The following is a 19,041-nucleotide window of genomic DNA, read 5'->3' as shown; positions in this document are numbered from 1 at the left end:
CGCCATCGGCACGTCGCCAGGTGCAGCGAATTTGTGTCGGGTGCTCTGGCACAACACACACACGGGTACAAAAATGAGTGGTCAAAGTCAGACCCGTTTCGGGGGCTCTTAACGGAAATGAACATAGCAGCGCGTAGCTCCCCTGTCGTGTCCCTTTCTCGTGTCTCTTTCTTTTTACCCCCGGACTGCCCATTAAAAGAAAAACAAATCGACTCGTTTTTTTGTGCTGATGGTTCAGTCATGCAATATTTTTGAATAAATGTGACCAGTAAAATACGTATTCAAAGAAATTTCTACTGGATGCGTCAAACCGCTGATGTTCACGGTTCATAGATTTGCGGGACGTCTTATTTGCGGACACCTCGCAGTTAGCCGGCACAATGTAAAAGGCCCCCCCCTACTGCAGGTGCCCCTTATGATGATGATGATACTGATTAGTGGTAGCCTTTTTGTAACGGGGTGATGACGTGTCATCTCATAGGGACCCCACTACTTCCTCCCCCTCCCTTAGCCGCTTCGAGGCGCACTCCAGGTCTGCCCCCCCCCCCGGAAAAATAAGAAGTCTACGCCACTGGTAGTGGGGTTATCCAGTTTGTGCTAGGGAGTGAGTATTGCAGATCGATTTCAGAGGGCATGCGTGAGATATCACAAGCCGTACATCGTCAACGTCAGTGGCCCCAATACGGCGCGCTGAATATGCCAGGCGTGCTTCGCGCGATTGCGCCGGTTTCGCTCGAGGTGTATTGGATGCTCCACTACCACTACTTTGATAACCCAAGCAGCTGGAAACTCGCGAGTAGGCAGAACTCGTGCCCTCTGTAATAGCGCCCCTGAGCTGCGCTTCTCGCAGCAGCTTGCTGCGCGCGCGCGCTCTGCTGCGATAAGGACTTGTTTCGCTCCCTCCGATGCACCGTTGCCACTTACCAGAGCCGGTAGATGTCGCGATAACGTAGCTACGTCACTTGGGAACCCAGCCAATCTCTTTCGCGTTACTTGTAATTCCTCTCCAACGCGTTTTTTTTTTTTTTTACGCGCACACGTACGGGTTGTGCCGGAACAATTTTCTGCGTACACATTACCATCGGGTTATCTTTTCATCTAGTCACATAAATCTTCCCTTTGAAAGCGATGTACCGCTAGAAACTGCCGGCTGCAATAAGAACATACCACCAGCGACGGTGGCTGAGTGGCTGAGGCGTTGTTCTGCTAGGCCCAAGGGCGGAAATGCGCGTGTGTCGATATTTCTGTCCATGTATTAGATATTTCTCTAGCTGAACTCAAGTGGCCGTCGTCTGGTGCGTAAACTGGCAACCCAGCCGGCCTTGTGCCTTGACTTGGTATACCGACTTGTGCATGGACCTGATGTGATGCATCTGTTAGCGGATACTGGAGCCATTCCGAGGCTGATATGTCAGCAGTACGTTTCGCACATTCATGTTGACAGTGACGGTTAAAAAATACTACAGTGAAATTTACCCATGAAATTGACTGCATATAAAATCTTTAACACTGATCAGGCACATTTCTTCCTGTCTGATTCAGATGTTTCCATTTATTGATGCCACCAAAGACTCAGGCGGCCACCACTTATCCGGTCCGGTAGCCGAAATGCTGGGTCTCGTAGTGAAGGGACTGAAAGTCAGGTAAGGTGGGCATGTTTGACGCTCAGAGCCTGAGACAGCGTTTCTGAGTTGCAGAATGCTGGAAATTTGTATCGGGCCAACGAGGAGACTTATACACCACCTTATACATTAGCGGTGACAACAGCATTCACTATCGCTACAGACCAACACTTCATTTTACCAATTTCCAAACGTGTAAGGAAAGGCCGACAAAATTGAAGCTTTGCTAACCAAGAAAAAAACCGAGGCACTTCCTTTCACAACAATAATGCAGAATTTATTAACTCCGTTGGTTTTTATTAAACCTTTATATCTAAGATTAAGTAGACAGATGCTCAATCTTCAAAGCATGATTGGTTAAAATTATATTTTTCAAACACCGATGCACAAAAAGTGCTTTATAAATCGAAGCTTCTACTCATCACAAGCTTTAGAAGGACGAACTACTAGAAGTTAAGCCACTAGAACCCACCACATTAACACTAATCCTCCTGATCGGTGTTGTGGCGAAGACTTTCCACTCACAAACAGAAACTACTTCGGCACCTGACCCCAGAGGATAAACGTCTGATGCAAAGGAAATGCGAATGGTCGTGTTCGCTAGCGAACACAAAAAAATCCTGAAGGGCCTACGTTTATACATATCAAACTCGTAATACTGAACCTGGGCAAATACCTTTTTAGAGGACGTCCTATGGAAAACAAATAATTCGCTGTGCTCTCCCAAGGGTACTAAACTAAGTGCACAAGCAGACATTACCTATAGCAAACATTAGTAGAGCAACAGTGCGCACCTTTTTTGTACATGCCGTATAGCATGTCTTCAAAAAAACATTTAATGTGTACTGATATGTTAATCACCTATGTTTTTTTCTAACTTGTAGGTCCGCGTTGCTGGGAACTTATCTCGCTCGGCGTACTTGACAGTGTTGTTTGCCCGTTTATTTTCCCCCTTCGCTCTGCTTTTCCAACGGGCGCCCGAACCCTGGTCCCTGGTCCAACATCACCCGCTTTCAAAATCTGTGTCATGAATCTGATCACAAAATGGGAATGGGGCGCATGTCGAAAATGCTCACGCGGAATCTATAGAACTTTCCTCAAACGCCTTGTTACGAAGGGATATTCTAAACCTCTTGAGATTCTGAACGTGCCAACAGAGTCCGTCAATGCTTTTCCAGTAACCCTTAAAATGCTTTAAAGGACATAGCCATGACAATGCCGAGCAAAGAAAAAATAAGACCTAGTTACTCCTAGTGTGAAATCGGCTCCAACAGCGGAGCTGTGGTTGTTTCGTGTCGGCTGGAACGTCAGCTGGCGTTCGCCCGAGAAAGGCAGCGCCATATCGCTTCGCACATTCCACGGTTCGCGCAAAAGAATCGGAGGCTAAACACCCGTGGCGGGAGGCTCCCTCCCGCCGAGAGAAACTTGAGCGAAAGATTTTCATTCTTCTCAAATGCAGTTTACTTCTCCTAATAACTATATACTTCTTTTGCTCGTGCCACTTTGTTGTCCCCACAGGCAGGCTGCTTGGTCCTGTCTATCTTCCATGTTGCATATCCTCCCATGTAGGTCTATTTGCAGATGATGTTGCAATTTATCACACAATTTCTTTCAACTACCGTCAATGCTTTCAATCTGATCTTAACACAATTAACTCCCGATGCTCCGTCCCAACGCCCTCCGTCCCTCCCCAACTCCCAACGCCCTCCGTCGGTAGGCCTGAAAACAGATTTCTGCAAGGCCACCTGCGGCGAGAGTTCCTATATATAGCTCCACTAGAAATGCTAAGCGATATACAGGAACTCTAACTGCGGCGTGACCACTGCGACCTCTATCGGTGGGCCTGGGAACCTGCGCCTACCCCGGCGTTATGCACGACCTACAGCATACTTCGAAAATGATCGACCTACAACAGCTCCGCATTAAAATTCACCTTTGTCTAGATATGTGGGAAAACATATTATTAAGGTTAGCCTTCATTCTATAGTTGAAAACAGGGGCGGTAGTGAGTTAAAAGTATGGAAGGTGTGTTGCCTCAGTAGTTGAAAGTGTGTTCTAGTGACATTTTCGCATGCGATTTTTGTGTGGAAATCTGAGGCAATGCACTCCGATCGCCAATTCATGCCACCAGCAAAGGAAGTTCACTGAATAATAGCAACGTGCATACCATTTAACTCAAAAATGTGGTCTGATATGTGGCACTGCCCAATGCAGGACGTCATGCTTGCTTTGCGTGATGCCGCAGCGCAGATAGAACTTTTGAGTCAAATTGCATCCTCGACACCATCAGTCGCCGAAATTCATTTATTGGTCGACATACCGGGTGCATCATGGTGAAGCTGAAGGCAGGACTGTCGTAGAGTGAGACACTGGCCGATTCGCTAGCAGACTCGGTGCACAACACTGTCCAGTGCAAGTGTTTTTTCAACAAATGCTCTAATCTGTTTTCCGTGAGTACTTCGGCACTGGTTATCCCGTTTTTAATGGTGACCCGCTACCTAAACTATATACGCAGATCCCTTGACGTTGCAGATTTTTAACACGAAATTGTTTTATTCCGGGAATCGCGAAGATTTCAGTTACGTCATATCCGTGACGCCAGTACAACGAAGCAAGCGGCCTGTAAAGGGTGCACCCCTGCACGCGGGGCCTTCTTGCGGGGAAGCAACCTTCATTACTAAAGAGTACGTAATACTTAGGGTTGTTCGTTTTCGGGATTTATATTTTAACACGAAAGCGTTTTATGCCGGGATGCACCAAGATTTCAGTGTCGTCATATCCGTCACGGAAATGATTCCAGTACACCTCTGCCGAAGTGACCTGACAGCAGGACGTCGCTCGCCAAGCACACCCACAAGACTGCCGCCGACCCGCAAATCACTCTCAGCTGCAGATATCGCTGCACATTTTACTTTCGTGTTTTACCGAATCTTATGACAGAGGAATAAAGCACAGTTTTTTTGCATTCTGTCGTACTTCCTATAATTTAGCTTCATCCACTGTCTCACTTCTTTTTCCTAATTTTCGTTTTTCATTCTGCCCTTCACATTTGTGACTTCTGCATTCATGAAACTTGACACAATGTTTCCTGAATATTTCTTAGATGGGGCCTGGCGTAGGCTGCCGAAACTGAGGAAACATCTCTTATTGAGCCTAGGCTAGGAGACTCATTTACAATTTCAAATTCAAATTTATTGCTGTATCTACATCCCGTGATGCAAGGAGTGTGCCCCGAAAAGCCAACACAGACGTTGACTTGACGGGGACCGCACCCCGTGTACATAAGTCGACGGCAGAACAGCACTGCCTGCCTAAAATTACAAAGCAAGTGTCATATCATGCATAGAAAAAAAGTAATGAACAGGAACGAGGAAAACGAACGCAACAATTTCTAGATGTTACAGTGTAGAATGAATATTACACACGAAACAAATATACACCTTGTTTACACCCTACAGAATTTCAAAATCAGTACCATGGTACAAAATCCGTACCATAGTTACCTGCCCCTGGAAATGGCGTCGCGTCAAATATAATGGTGCGAAATGCACGACAGAGTATCACCTTTTTTTTTTGGTTTTGCAGTAGAACGTCCCGGACCTTTGCCTTTCAATGCAAGTTTCTTCTTTTATTACATTTCTCGTCGTCTAGCAAAGGTTGCGATTCCCGTATATTAGTGCGTGTCTCATATTCCTATTCTGCTTGATGTGGTGCCCAACGAATAACAGACCCATTCTATTCGAGCCGCCTGACGGGCAGTGGGGATACAAAGTGAACGGAAGCTTCACCGGAGCCATGGGGCTGCTTCAGCGAAAGGTTAGTACTCGCATGCATCTTCCCAAAGCGTACGAAGGATGTTAACGAAGTGGTGGCTACGTATTCCTAATGTGTCAGTAATGTAGTCGAAAGCAAACACAGTGTCAAACCCGAGACTGCTCAGTATTTTATGATTTTTCTCAAGCATATTGCACCTTATTTGTGCTAGTTTAAGTCTTCAAATTAAAAGATCGTGAGCCATCTCACGGCGTGAAGGTAATAGCACACACACCGGTACATTCGCTATCCAACGCCTCGCGGTTGAGAACACCTACACACGTACATCCTCGGGAATTTTTCTTCAGCGGGGTAAAAATAGATGAAACCCTAGCCTCATAAGCTTCGCTTTAAAAATTGGAGCAGCATACACGCTCATCATATCGAATCTACAATTTTTATTAAATGGAGCCCTAATAATTATTGTGTTTCACCAATGATCAATGGCGATCTCCTTTCATATACGCGACGAATGAAACTCGGCTTGTAAACGTAAGTTAGAGGGACTACACCCCCGATACGAGACGCGAGTAGGAGATGTTACGTGGGGTGATTAAGATAAAGTTAAGATAAAAAAGTCGGAGAAATAATCTCGCCAAAGGTCATTTTGTGTTGAGATGATGGCGAGCCCATGCCTGCGCTTTGAAGTTTTTCTATTGCCCCTAAAGGCAATAGCCCCTAAAAGCGTACAAGTTCAGAAAACTTGTAAATAAAAGCACATATGTCAGTGTACAAACATATTAGCCACTCATTGCAGCCAGCCTGAATCTAGGCGGGTTTTGTCATCCTGACAGAAGCTGGGAATCAATTACAGCCTCAGAAGGTAGATGGAGAGATGTGCCGAGCAGCTCTGAACACGTGAGGAGGTGTTCCCTGATTTTTAACATCGACCAATATATACAATGCGCTTCCCCGACTTTTCAAAGCAATACAGTTTGCTGAATTTTACTACGTAGTCAGTTCAAGCCACATTATTTTTGCCAAACCCATTTAAATGTGTGTTTGCGGTCGGAAGATACTTCTTCCCTTTCCTAAGCACTGGTATTTCACCTCTAATGTAGTCGAGTTTTCCGTCGCAATGAATATCGACAGTTGTGAACGTAGCTTCCGCAGCAGCACTGGAACTCTCGGTGTACCTACATACTATGCTCGTTCTGAGTATTAAAATAAATAGATATTCATGCTCGAGTGAAATTCAGCTTTACGAAACCGATGTCCGAAAACCGACTCAAAACACTGACTAATGCCAGAAAATCCTACAGCTTTGTTTCGTATTTAAAGGAGCCATGAAGAGAAAAAACAACTTCGTTTAATTTGAAAGAACTAGGATTCAGTATCTCACTCTGCTCTATTACAGCCACAAAAGATGTTTTTTTAACGGAAAAAAAAGCATGAATTATTTAAAAACTTTCAAATTTTGCACCACAGTGACGTGTTATGAGCAAGAATGACGTCATACGGGCCAACAATAAAACATAATTTTCAGTGCGTTAAATGCACGTTAGCATTCAAGTGATGTGGTCAAATGGAACTAGAGGCCCCATTACAGACGTCCAGTCATGTGTCATCCGGACAGGTCAGTTAGGCGGCCGCCAATCGCACAAATAAGGTTCCGTGACGTCATAGAAAAGTTGCGGGAAATTGCCTAGGGGGTCGCGACTGCTTCACACGTTTTCTTTAATATCTCCTATATTTGTTCGAAGATTGCAATGATACTGGTATCATTGTTATCGGGACTAAGCAGTCTTTCTAATAAACCCAACTTGTATTTTGTCTTCATGGCTCCTTTAAAGACGGGTATGTAAATTTTCTTGGAAATCTCGAGCAGGAGGAACGAAGTGAGAGATACGCCCTATGCGCAGGAGGTGGACCTCTTTATCGGACCCGCGGGCATCATCGCCGAGCGTCTGGAGGCGGCCAACTGCTACCCATACGTGTTCGGATACTCCACCATACTGGTGCCGCACCCGCGCCAGGTCGTGGACCCTTTCAGCTTCGTCAATGCCTTCCAGTCGCAGGTGTGCTTTGCAGCCGAATGCGCATAGAAAAACGCTGTTGACTCTCGGCCCGGGGGCGAAGATACGCTTTGCAAACACGTACAGCGGTGCAACAACCATATTCGAAAAACACGTCGCTTAGGTCAATCCGCCTCTTTCACAACCCCACTGCGCATGCGCAATCCCCTAGCGGCCAAGTCCCTAAGCAGTCCAGTAGGGGCAGCAGACGACATTCCCCACAGCTCCCGCACAAGCGGGAAGGGGTCGTGGTTGTATTTACATCGTTTGATTTTTTGTGTGCGCTCGTTGTGCGCGGAACAATGCCCACAACTTGTGCTGCGTTCCGCTGTAACTCGGAGTGCCGAAAAGGGAACGGTGCCGGTTTCTATCGCTTCCCGTCGGCCGCACGCGATCGGCTACGGCGGCTTGCGTCGCTCGCGTCGGCTCGGGTGATGGGAACTGTAGGCTTAGCATCCTGGCGGATATTTGATCGCTGCTATCTGTGCAACTGCGAATGACAATCCGCAACACAACTTTTCACTACACTATCATACCCTTTCTCGCATGTGGAACTCTATTTAAGTTATAACTGCCGTTTGAGCGATCGGTGACCAAGACATCTGCGTAGCCTGTTTCGATGCTTCCGCGCATGTATCGCCATCTCTCGGCTGCTCGGCGCACCGCGCGCCGCGGCGAGCGGTCAGCGTAGGCTTGCATCGCGGCAGATATATCTGATCGCCGCTTTTAAAATAAGCCCTGACAACAATCCCTAGCACAATTTTTCACCACACTAACACCTACTTTCTCGCATGTGGAACTTTTTAGCGATCAGATTGATTCAGAAGAGCAGCGACAAGCGCGGTTGCTACCGTGGTCTGCGCCGGTTCGAGCCGCTGAGTGTGCCGAGCTGGCAGGCGCGGCCGGCGTGTGCGCGGACTGTTTCCGAAGGCAGAAAACGCTTCACGATTGCTTGCTTTATCCATTTCTTGCGAACAAACGCGCAGAATCTACAAATTCAGCTCAGCGATCGTCGTAGTTGACCATGGTGCAAAAACTGTGGGCGGAGCGACGCCGACGACGCATCTCATGCGCGCATCGGGCCGTCTCAAATTCACGCGTACGACTAGTGGCGACAGTCGTAACGATCAGTCGCATGCGAATCGCGTGTACCAATCGTACATGTGTCCAGCGCTTAAAGGCATTTTGCGAACTGCCGGCCTTTGTTGAACTGGCGATCGCACTTCATGCCAGACGACTCCAAGTACTGCTCGAGCTGCCACTCGGACGGCACACGGATCTGTCCGAGATTTCTCTGCCAGCCCTCATTCAGTGATAAGAAGCCGCCTGGTATTATGTGATGACCAGGGGCTGTCGTCTTAAGGCGTTAAAACACCAACACAGAAGAAAAACTTCGGCTGCTCCTCGCCGTAATGTGGGATTGCCGTGCATACAACGAGAACGCAGCCGGAGGAAACGCCGGCAAACCCTACGCGTGGCCTCCGCGATCGGCTGCCGGCGGCGCGCCGCCGGCAGCCGATCGCGGAGGCCACGCCCTACGGCTTCAACTTCCGCTAGGCACGCTAGGTGGCAGCACACCGCAATGAAAGAGGCGGATTCAAAGAGTGTTATCTTCCAAATACGCTTCGCAGTACCCTCAGAAAACATAAGTGCGAAAGGTTTTCTTCTAGCAATAGTCTTCGCCACGGAACGCCTTTCTGGAGAGCGAGACAGAGGTTGCTTATGCAAAACCAGGCAGTTTCGGTTCCTGTGGAAGAGTGAAAGGGGTATTTATTCGTAGAGCCTATACAGAGCGCGAAACCAGTAATAACATAAAAAAGAGCTTTAAATCCCTCAAGAAAGCCTTTAAAATCGTGGAAATATTTTTCAAGATTTTCCAGAAATAGTCCCTAGTTGAACATAGGTTTCAAAGCTTCGAAGAAAAGAAATTCTATTCAATACCTAGTACTGATAGCAATGTATGCAGTTACTGCCATTTTCAGTTAGAAGCGTTTGCTGTTGCAACATCGATTCCTTTATCTTGTAGTTCCACATTTTTATCGCTGATATGGCCCCTGCGGCATTGTAAACACATATAATTTTAACGTTTTGCATAGAGTGCGTTTATCGCGCTAACATCGTTTGGTATCTCTTTGCGTGTGTATGTGCGTGTGTGCGTGCGTGTGTGTGTGGGGGGGGGGGGGAATACGAGAATATTCAACATTGCTATGAGCCGTACTTCGTTGGTTTGACTCATGTGAGCGGGCATCACCCGTTGAATAAAGTAAGCGTGCTACCCGCAACCTACTTAATAGCAGTAAAAGCAGACTTGGTGCTTCACGAATTTTTGGAAGCCTGAAAAACAAAAAAATCCTTCAAATAAAAAGTTCGTTGCGCACCGACTCGTGCGTATCCTTAAAATTGGGGCCTTCAGAAGGGCTGCTACTAACTAAATGCAGTAGGTGAGGGGCGGGACATCACGGGGGTCGCTGATAGGTTATAAAGAATACAACGTCAATTAAAGATGTACAAGCTGGCCTGCTTTTTAATTGCAGAACACTTCATGGGCTGGCCTTGTCGTCGTAGCTAACAGTTGGTGCCAAGCGACTGTCAGAATCAGGCGGCGCAGCGAGATAACGGACCCAAGTAGAGTTTGGTGTACTGTCGTCAGGGGGCCACGCTGAGGCTTCGAAAACCAAGCGGTTTATATAGTCATAAGCGTTCGAAACTCGTGAACCGCTGGCGCTTGTCCTACATCTGCCCATTGTTTAGCACAAAAAAATCTGCAGGTTCATTTTGGGCAAAATATACGTAATTAACCGGCAGTCCCCTCGTTCATTTAGTTAGGAACGCTCGTTAGATTGCTTTTTAGCAAAAAAAAAACGGCCGTGCAAGAAAAAAAAATGGCGCGTTCGAAATGAGGCAGGAAGGCTCCAGCCGCGCAAGAAAAAAATGCACTTTCGAAATGGCGCAAAACAGCTCCAACATACGAAATTAAAGCAAGCACAAAAAGAACAGAACTCCCGCTGGCGGTTTCAGGCAGGGGGCGCGCGAGCAGTGCGAAAGGCGAGACATTTGAATTGCATATTAATCAAGAGAGGAGTGAGACAGGGCGGCGAAGAGTGTCATGGGTGGTACATAGCAGTGAGCACACAACGGCGCCACCGCCCATTATGGCGAATCACTGCTCTGCACTTCCGACAGCATTCATGTTGAGTGGAACGGCTTTATTTTTTTTTTTTCAACACATTGCCGACGGTGACTTGCCACAGACTTGACTTATCACCACCACGGTGTCAAAAGCATCTACGTTTCTTGCACCAACAGTCAAAATTGTCCTCAGCAAGTCCGGTATAAAGGCCACAAAATGTGTTGTATCCCAGATTTTTTTTTTCTACGCCAGTGAAACCCAACATCGGCCCTCCAATCGCGTTACGCGAACATGGCGCACCTCTCGCCGCAAGTTTTTCAAGCATTGAGGCCTTGAATTTGGCGGGGATGCGTTCTACAGTGGTACGCGTTACGAAACTTTGAAATAAAACAAATCCCACCTCCCCTCGCGGGAACCCCTGTGTAGATGCGACGCATAGGGGGTTCAAGTTGCAGCGTTGGACAGCGGAGGAACGGCGCTGGAACGATGGAGCGGAGCGGCGCAGGCACCGCGTTTTATAGCGCGCAGAACGGTGAGGGGACGCGCCGGCGCCAGTGCGTCTGCCGCGGCTATGACGCAACACAATCCACTTTAATCCACTTTAATCCAATCCAATCCAAGCCAGGCCAAGCCAAGCCAATCCAATCGAATCCAATCCAATGCCCCTCGCGAGAGAGTGTTCGCTATCGGAGCGGAGAGGGGGTGAGCGCGGGAGAGCGCAGCTGGCGCGGCGAGGAGAATGGGGGAGGGGCGGACGCCGGCAACAACGCCGACGCCGGATGCAGGGACAAGGCGAGTGAATGAGATGCGTTCGCATCTAAAAAAGGTGTGATGCACCTTAGGACCATTTGAAACCCAATCTCCTGCACGCCCACCTACTGCTTATTACACGTCGTGGTTAAAGTGCGACGTGCACCTTGAAAATACCATGTGCTTCCAGAGCGACACTGAGCGAGACAACTCAAACTAGAGAAAATTAATTGAGGGCTTGGGAGATTCATGTGCCCAGTTATCATTTACTTCCCGTTGGAATGATGACACCCGGCACCATTCCACGTTCGTTTCTTAACACACGCGTAAAACCCAGCAGCATGTGCACGTAAAATTCACCTGTCAATTACACCACGGTTGAACTGCGCGCAACACGACGTTTTCACTATGAAATATACTGGCATCCATGACTTCCTTTTAGGTCTGGTTGGTGATATTCCTCAGCTGGATTGTCGTAGCCCTAGTTTCCACGCTGGGAGAGTCGCTTCTTTCAATGTACCCGCTTGGTGGAACAGCCATGACAGCCTACTGGAACCAGCTCTGGCGGTATCTACAGTTCATGCTCCCACAAGGTACGCAAGCAGTTCCAAAATGAAACGTGCTTTGCTAACAACCACACTTAATTATGGAACAGATATTGGACAACTTCCAACTGGCGGTTGCGTAAAACTCGAGGCTCAGATGTTCTTTTCTATCTTTAAGCTGAAGAATATGTAGTGGGAAATGAACTGTCCCGAACGCTTCCTTGGTTCATAGTGAGCTGCCCATTTTCCTTTTCGGAAGCGTAATTAAGAGCGCCACCTTTTCTGATAAAGGCAACATGACAATATGCGCTCATAGAACGCGCAACGAAAGAAGTAAAGGGGGGGGGGGGGGGGGCAAGGTTAGGTTGGCTAATAAGCTGGCTAATAAGCTGGCAACGATGCTGACGAGTTGCAGGTTGCAACAAGAGAACGCGCAACGTGTTCGGGCGGGTCCTCCTGGCCTTCTGGTTCCTTGCCATGCTGGTGCTGATGTCGAGCTTGGGAGGAGAGCTCAAAGGTAGCCTTCTCATCAGGGACCTTGAAGACCACGTCAACTCCGTGGACGACCTGCTCCGCTTCCCCGAAATGCGAATCGTCGCCGAGAAGGGCAGCGCCCTGGAGCGATTCTTTAACGTGAGCCCCGCTTTGCTTGCTCACAAACGTTGCTATCATGTTTAGGAATGGCTCAAAAAAGTTCGGAGGGTTTCTTACGTTACTAGCAAATATCTTTTGTCGAAAGCGCCAATGAAAGGCAATAAGTACTGACAATAGCAACTCTTCAATCCCAGCACGTGACTTCGATCCTAATGACCACGTTTGTATAAAAAATTAGACAGTGGCTCTCCTAGGTTCTTTAAACTTTGATTTCAGTTGCTGGAGTGCTATTCCAAGTTACCGAATATGCTCGTGCATAATTACAGTCACGCCGAAAACAAGCGTCGAACTTACGAAACCAACGACCTCCATCAGGACAATACCTCATTGTTCTCAACACGCTGCGGTACATTCTTCCTATGTAGTGCAGTTATATAGTTAAGCTACAGTTAAGCTATAGTTACGCTATATATAGTTAGGCTATATATGGTGAAGCTCCCATATAGTTAAGCTATAGAAATACCTCCTTGCAGAGACCAGAGCACCCGACCTTCCAAAGACTGCTGGCCCGGTTGCAGCCGGTTCGAGGCTCACTGACGTCACCCAGAATGGCCTCGGCCATCCTGGACCTTGTGAGTGCACGGAGCCACGTGTTCGTGCTTCCTCTGACCTACCTGAAGGGCGTTCTAAACAGAAGATTCAAAGAACAGGGTCAGCGCTGCCGCTTCCACGTGATCCGCACCCCTCTGTCGCTCACCTCTGTCGGCATGTTCCACCGCAAGGACCTTCCCGTGGACACCAGGGACGCCATTGAGAAGAGGTGAGCATGATCTTGTCGTCTGCCTGGTGCTAAATTAGGGAAGGTGGTCAAATTAGCCTGACCAGCCACGTTTCTTCCACGGTGTTGAAAGCGACATATATGGATGGGAAAACATCTTATTAAAGGGCCTTACTACCGTGGTTTTACTTTCAGTCCAATGAGATATTTTGATGCTGTTTTGGTATAAAGCTCGCCAATGTAGCAAGGCTTGGGAGTGGGCTAGTTGGTGTTTTCAGTTGGTGTTTTCGTGTCAGGCAGCGCACCTCTGCACTTCAAAATGTAGCAAGCTTTTTCAATGCCCTGAAGACACGATGTCACATCAGTGCGTATGCGAACCAACAAATCGGAACCATCATCTACCTTTCTAAAATTGGTTCTGCTGACCCCACAACGTTTCGGTCGATTTATTAGTATATAATTCCGAGGAAGCTATTGTCCCATTTGCTTCAATAACGTAAAACCAACTAGATTTTGTGTTCACAACTTTACTATCAAATTGTAGCCGCATCCCTCCGTTAATGTCTCGAAAGGGCCTTAGTTGTTTCTTCCCGAGTGCCCTCTTTCTATCTCCGAATGTATGTATGAACTGCTCGTTTTACTATTCCTTGCAGTCAAGCTCGTGCTGCTAAGAGCTAGTAAATGTGTTTTTATTTGCTCGAGTGACATTCAGACTTTTATTATGATCAGAGACCTGATTTTAGGCAAATGCCCATGTTTTTTTTCTTGCGCTCCCATCACCCCACTTCGATATATGAGCATGAATTGGGGGTTAAGAAGAGCTCTTACGGTGTTTTTATACTGTCTTTAAATGCCTATTTTGGCGTATGTTCTTCAATGCTTATAAGTGAATACAGATGCCTATTTTCGAAATCTGTACCTATGTTAACACTACTTCACCTAAATTTTCGCTTCCGGGAGCAGTTTACGATTGTTATGCTAGCTGGCCTTTCGTTAGCGGACGACGTTACATCCTGCATCCGGCTTCTGGGAGGTGTTTGTTCCATGTTTTAACTTCCCATTGAAACTAATTCATTCTAGACGCACGAGCCCTCGTGGCGCGGAGAAAAATAAGGTCTTCTTGGCCATGAGAACGGCACTGGATACCGCATCCAATGAAGAAAACACTGCGCTAAGTGAACATGGACAAAGGACGGTGAGACACGAGATGCACGCGTATGGGTTTTTTTGTTGTTGTTGTTGTTGTGATTTTTGTGTGATTTATCTTTCTTTGTTTACGTTTACATGTTTTTCGAAAGGGTCGGAAAATAAAACTAGCTGGTAGTTCCGCTTCCGTATGTGTGCATCTCGTGTCTCACTGTCTCACTGTCCTTCGTCCATTTTGACTTGGTGCAGTGTTTTCTTAATTAAAAACGTGCCAATTAGACCACAAGCAAGCTCTTACTTTCCGCAACCAAACCGCGGGATATATATACTCTTAAATACCCAAATTAGCAGAAAATGAAAGGAAATACCAGCGTCCGGTAGATGAATTGGTAAGACGCGTTATTCTAATGATATGGCTTCAAATTCCAACCAGTGCGGGTATTTTTCCTAATATTCTGAGCACGAGGTCGCGGGTTCGATTCCCGGCCGCGGCGGCCGCTTTTCTGATGGAGGCGAAAAGCAAAAACGCCCGTGTGTACGAGATTTCGGCGCACGTTAAAGATCCCCAGGTGGTCAAAATTAATCCGGAGCCCTCCACTACGGCGCGCCTCATCGCCTGCGTTGCGTCGGCGCGTTAAACCCTACAATCAATCAATCAATTTTCCTAATATTCACACACACTCCGGGCGAAGAGTGTAGCCACTGCCTGCGCCCTACCGGAATAGTGTGGCCACCCATTGCTCCACTTTTTAGCCCAACTCCCATCCCCGCCTTTCTCAATAAACGCTTTCAACAACACACACACACACACGCGCGCGCGCACGCTCGCGCGTGCATTTTTTCTTTACTCGGCAATTCTTGACAAGATAGAGTCGCCAATGCGCGTATGTAACTCAAGCTTGCCAGAAGCTATTCAAAAGTTTGAAATATCACTGTCAGACCGACTATGCGGAACAAAACAGCATAAAGAAACGACTATTTTCTTCGGAGTATGCGCTGGAGGGCATTAAAGCCCGCCTCTTCCTTTTTTTCAATACCAAGGGGGCTCAGGGTACTGCATCTATGTCAGTGAAAGGAATATCTGTGCATTTATTAGTTCTTAGCGCGTTTCAATGCTTCCTTTATGCGATTTCAGTAAATTATCAAGCCCCCCACCCCCCCCCCCCCCCCCCCCCCCCACACACACACACACACACTCACACACGCACACGCACACGTGTGTTTCATGCGCTTCTTTTTTTTCTTCTTGCAGGGCCCGCTACATGATCGACAGCAACCTGCTCGAGCTGATGATTGAAAGCCGAGTCATAAACTACACCCGATGCCTTCAAGAGGAACAAGGCGCCGTTTCCGCTCTCACCATCGGCGACGTCCACGGGATCTTCTACCTTTACTTGGCCGGCGTTTGCGCCGCCCTGGTGGGACTGCTCGCCGAGTGGTGCCACCACGCTGCCGGGGATCGCAAGTCAGATGCAAGTGGACGGCCTACCAATTGGCGGCGTTCGAGCACTGGGCAGCGTACCCGCAATGCCACAGCTCCCAACCACCCGCCATACGGTAGACCAGTGACGGTTCCCGTGGCACATAGTCCTTGGTAGACACCTCGTTTTGTGGCTTCACTCTTCGTGCCGTCGTATCTGCACCTGCGGATTAACTGCAATGTGCACGTAACCAAGCACTGCAAGCTCCCGGCTACCGGCAAGCCTGACGGCGGCTACCTTGAGAAATCACGACACATGGAAAGTGGCAGTACGGTACTTTGCTTTAACCAGAATAATTTCATTCCATAATACTGCGCAATTAGGAAAACATACACTACATCACGTAATAGTTAACTTAGCAAAGCTTCACTGGGGGTCAATTGGTTCGCAATTCCTTTACTATTATAAACAGCCCAAAATAAAACATCAACACGGCTACAGGATGACGGAACAGCGCTGGACCAAAAATTTCCTTACGGAAGGACATGGTACATTTCTATCAGCACGAAGGTATTGATGGCATGCATATTTGCAACATACCTACCGCTATCGCCTTGGCCTAACCTCGAACCCCTATTGTGACAACTGCGGTTCACCAGAAACCGTCGAGCATATTTTGCTGGAGTGTCCTACATACTGTCAAGCAAGGAACAACCTCGCACAGAAGATCGAGTGCATCAACCACAGTTCTTTGACTTTAAAAGCACTTCTGGGACCATGGCCATCTCCCTCCTCTCAGCGTAAAGGGCTAACCGCATTATTTGAATACCTCAATGACAATGGCGTCGCTGAGCTGATATAGGACCAGACCATCCTTGCACTGTAAAACCGTCCGTAGACTTTTCACGTGTCGCACTGGCGGTCCCCAACGCACACGCTACCTCCTTTTTTTTACTTCGTTTATTTTCTTCTTCCTTCTCTCCCTTCCGCCTTTCTTCCTATTGCAACTTTATTCCCTCCTCCCGTACCCCGCAGAGTAGCATGTCGGCGTTAACATGCCGGCAAACCTCTCTGTTTTCCTCTAATAAAGAGCTTTCTCTCTCTCTTTTCATACCACGAAACAAATTCTCTTGGGTCGAGGGATTTTTCGTCTACCTGTGTCGGTGTCTTTGAGTCAGTTTGTTCATTTCAGTTTGATTCAGTTGATTCAGTTAAAAAATCTTGAGGAATACTAGGCACAATATCGCCATGCTGCAATCACCTTAAGCGGCCTGCGAGCAACTGACGCTACCACTACTCCGCCGATATCCAGAAAAAACACTCCATGCACCTCTGCATAATGCCCCATATCCTGAGAGAACGTGGTGCACCAAAATGTCCTCAAAGTCAGGCTTTCCTGAGCGACACCCAGTCGAAAATGACAAGAAAAATTCCTGTAGTTTGCCGTATTTTTTGCGTGTCGTGCTATCGTCTTGTCGTATTCTTGTGCCGTAATTCTGGCAGCTGGCTATGTCACAACAGCATCATGGCTATCGTAGCGACAGGCAGTTCTGTTGTGACTGCAGGAATGTTTGTCGTCGAGAAAATTGACTTTGTCGTCACGACATAAATGTGTGTCGTAACAACAGATGGTTTTGTCGTAACAACAGGGCTTCTGTTGTCACAACAAAGACTTTTGTCGTACGACAGAAATTCTTGTTAGGTTTATGCGGTATTTCAGTTGTCATTTTAGACTGGGCAAACATTAGCCAGGACTTGGGCATTTATTTAGCCACACAAGTTAAGTGAACACAATTTCCACAATCACGCAGTCTCGTCTTCTCTCGTGCGACTATGGCTTGCCGGGTCTACGTCGGTCAGTGGTGAAACGGGTGGTGGGGAAGAGATCCGTGCATCCGGTTTAGCGCAACCGACCGCCGCGCGGTCTGCTCGTTTGCTAGGCTGCCCTCGAGTTCCGGCACACAATAAGTCTAGGTGCGGATGTCGTGTTTGTCCCTTGTTGTGGCCAGCCAGGTCTCAGAGGCATTAAGTTCAGCGTACCTGTGCATATCTTCAACATTCGTATGTTGCGGGAAGCCAGCGACACCACGGAAAGGTGGCGGAGTCTCTAGATGCAAGGTTTCCAACTTCGGGATTGGTGCCTTGCTTGGTCAGATAAAAAACCACGCCTCCGTTTAATGCGAAAAATGCGGGGACCAACGTTCGGAGCACCTCGTTGGAAGCACCGGATGAGCTGTCACCGACAGTGTTGCCACCGCTGGGCGTCAGATATCCACTAAAAAGCCATAAGAAATCCGCCAGATTCCGCTAGATTCTAAAACATATCCGCTAAATTTTCCGCTAGTGCCTATTTTATTAGAAAAACAGTGCAATTTCGTGTGATAAATACCTTTATCATTCTTAGAATTTCCTCAAAACTGCGAGAGCTGAAATAACATATAAAAGAGTCTTCCAAGGAGTCTAACTAGAACACTTGAAGCTTCAGTGCGGCGGTGGTCGTCATTTGTCAACCTCATCACAGATGAGGCTAAAAGTTATAAATGTTCACACTGATGAAAAAGAGAACTCACAGGTCAACAAAAAACACATCGAGGTCTTCGTCGCCGCTGTCGTCGTCTGATATCATCTCTACAGGAACTTCCTCAGGTACTTGTTCAGGGACCGGAAAGGAGACTTGGTTGCACATACGTTGCAGATGTCCTGATGGCACTAAGAACTGCCGCGGGAAGTTCGTAATCAAAACAACGTTTCTGGTGTCGCTTCAGCCCCGCTCTTACGACGAAGACGGCGTTTCTAGTTTCAGGCTTCATCTTGTTCCGCAGCTTGGATTTTAGTATTTTAAGCTGACTAAACGTCCTCTCTACTTCGGCATTTGAATACGGCAGCACGAGCATCGACATGGCAAATCTGGTCAGCTCGGCGAACAGGTTTTCGCCTCAGGCATCCTTTCATGAGTGAACTTCACACCAGAACGACTGCGTGGATGATATTTGCCTCCAGTTCAGGAGGGTGATTTTGCTCCACTGGTTTTAAATTTTTTCTATTGCCTCAGGGGGCACTGCCATTGCTTCCAGCAGAGGAATCAATGGCTCCTACACGACGCACAAAGCGTTTTCGATCGATAAGAGTGATGTTTCCTGGAGAACTGTGATCTTGTAGGGAAGTCGCTGTCTGATTTGATCTACTAGCGTGGTAATAAACCTTATGCAGCTTTCTCGCATCACAGC

General features: G+C 47.6%; 1 protein-coding gene across 1 annotated transcript; it reads left to right on the top strand.

The window, feature by feature from the left end:
- The first annotated feature begins 5,417 nt into the window (after positions 1–5,417).
- Positions 5,418–15,991, top strand: LOC144146539 (glutamate receptor-like). The gene is made up of 6 exons (XM_077678482.1): positions 5,418–5,438; positions 7,298–7,453; positions 11,773–11,923; positions 12,291–12,508; positions 13,003–13,289; positions 15,646–15,991. Exons 1-6 carry the CDS (start codon positions 5,418–5,420, stop codon positions 15,989–15,991), a joined length of 1,179 nt encoding a protein of 392 aa, XP_077534608.1.
- The last annotated feature ends 3,050 nt before the right edge of the window (positions 15,992–19,041 follow it).

This window comes from Haemaphysalis longicornis, unplaced genomic scaffold (assembly GCF_048455015.1).
Source record: "Haemaphysalis longicornis isolate Haplotype H1 unplaced genomic scaffold, Haemaphysalis longicornis Haplotype H1 scaffold_7, whole genome shotgun sequence".
Lineage (NCBI taxonomy): Eukaryota > Metazoa > Arthropoda > Arachnida > Ixodida > Ixodidae > Haemaphysalis > Haemaphysalis longicornis.
The sequence above is the reverse complement of the archived record's forward strand: the minus strand, read 5'-3'. Positions and strand labels throughout refer to the sequence as shown.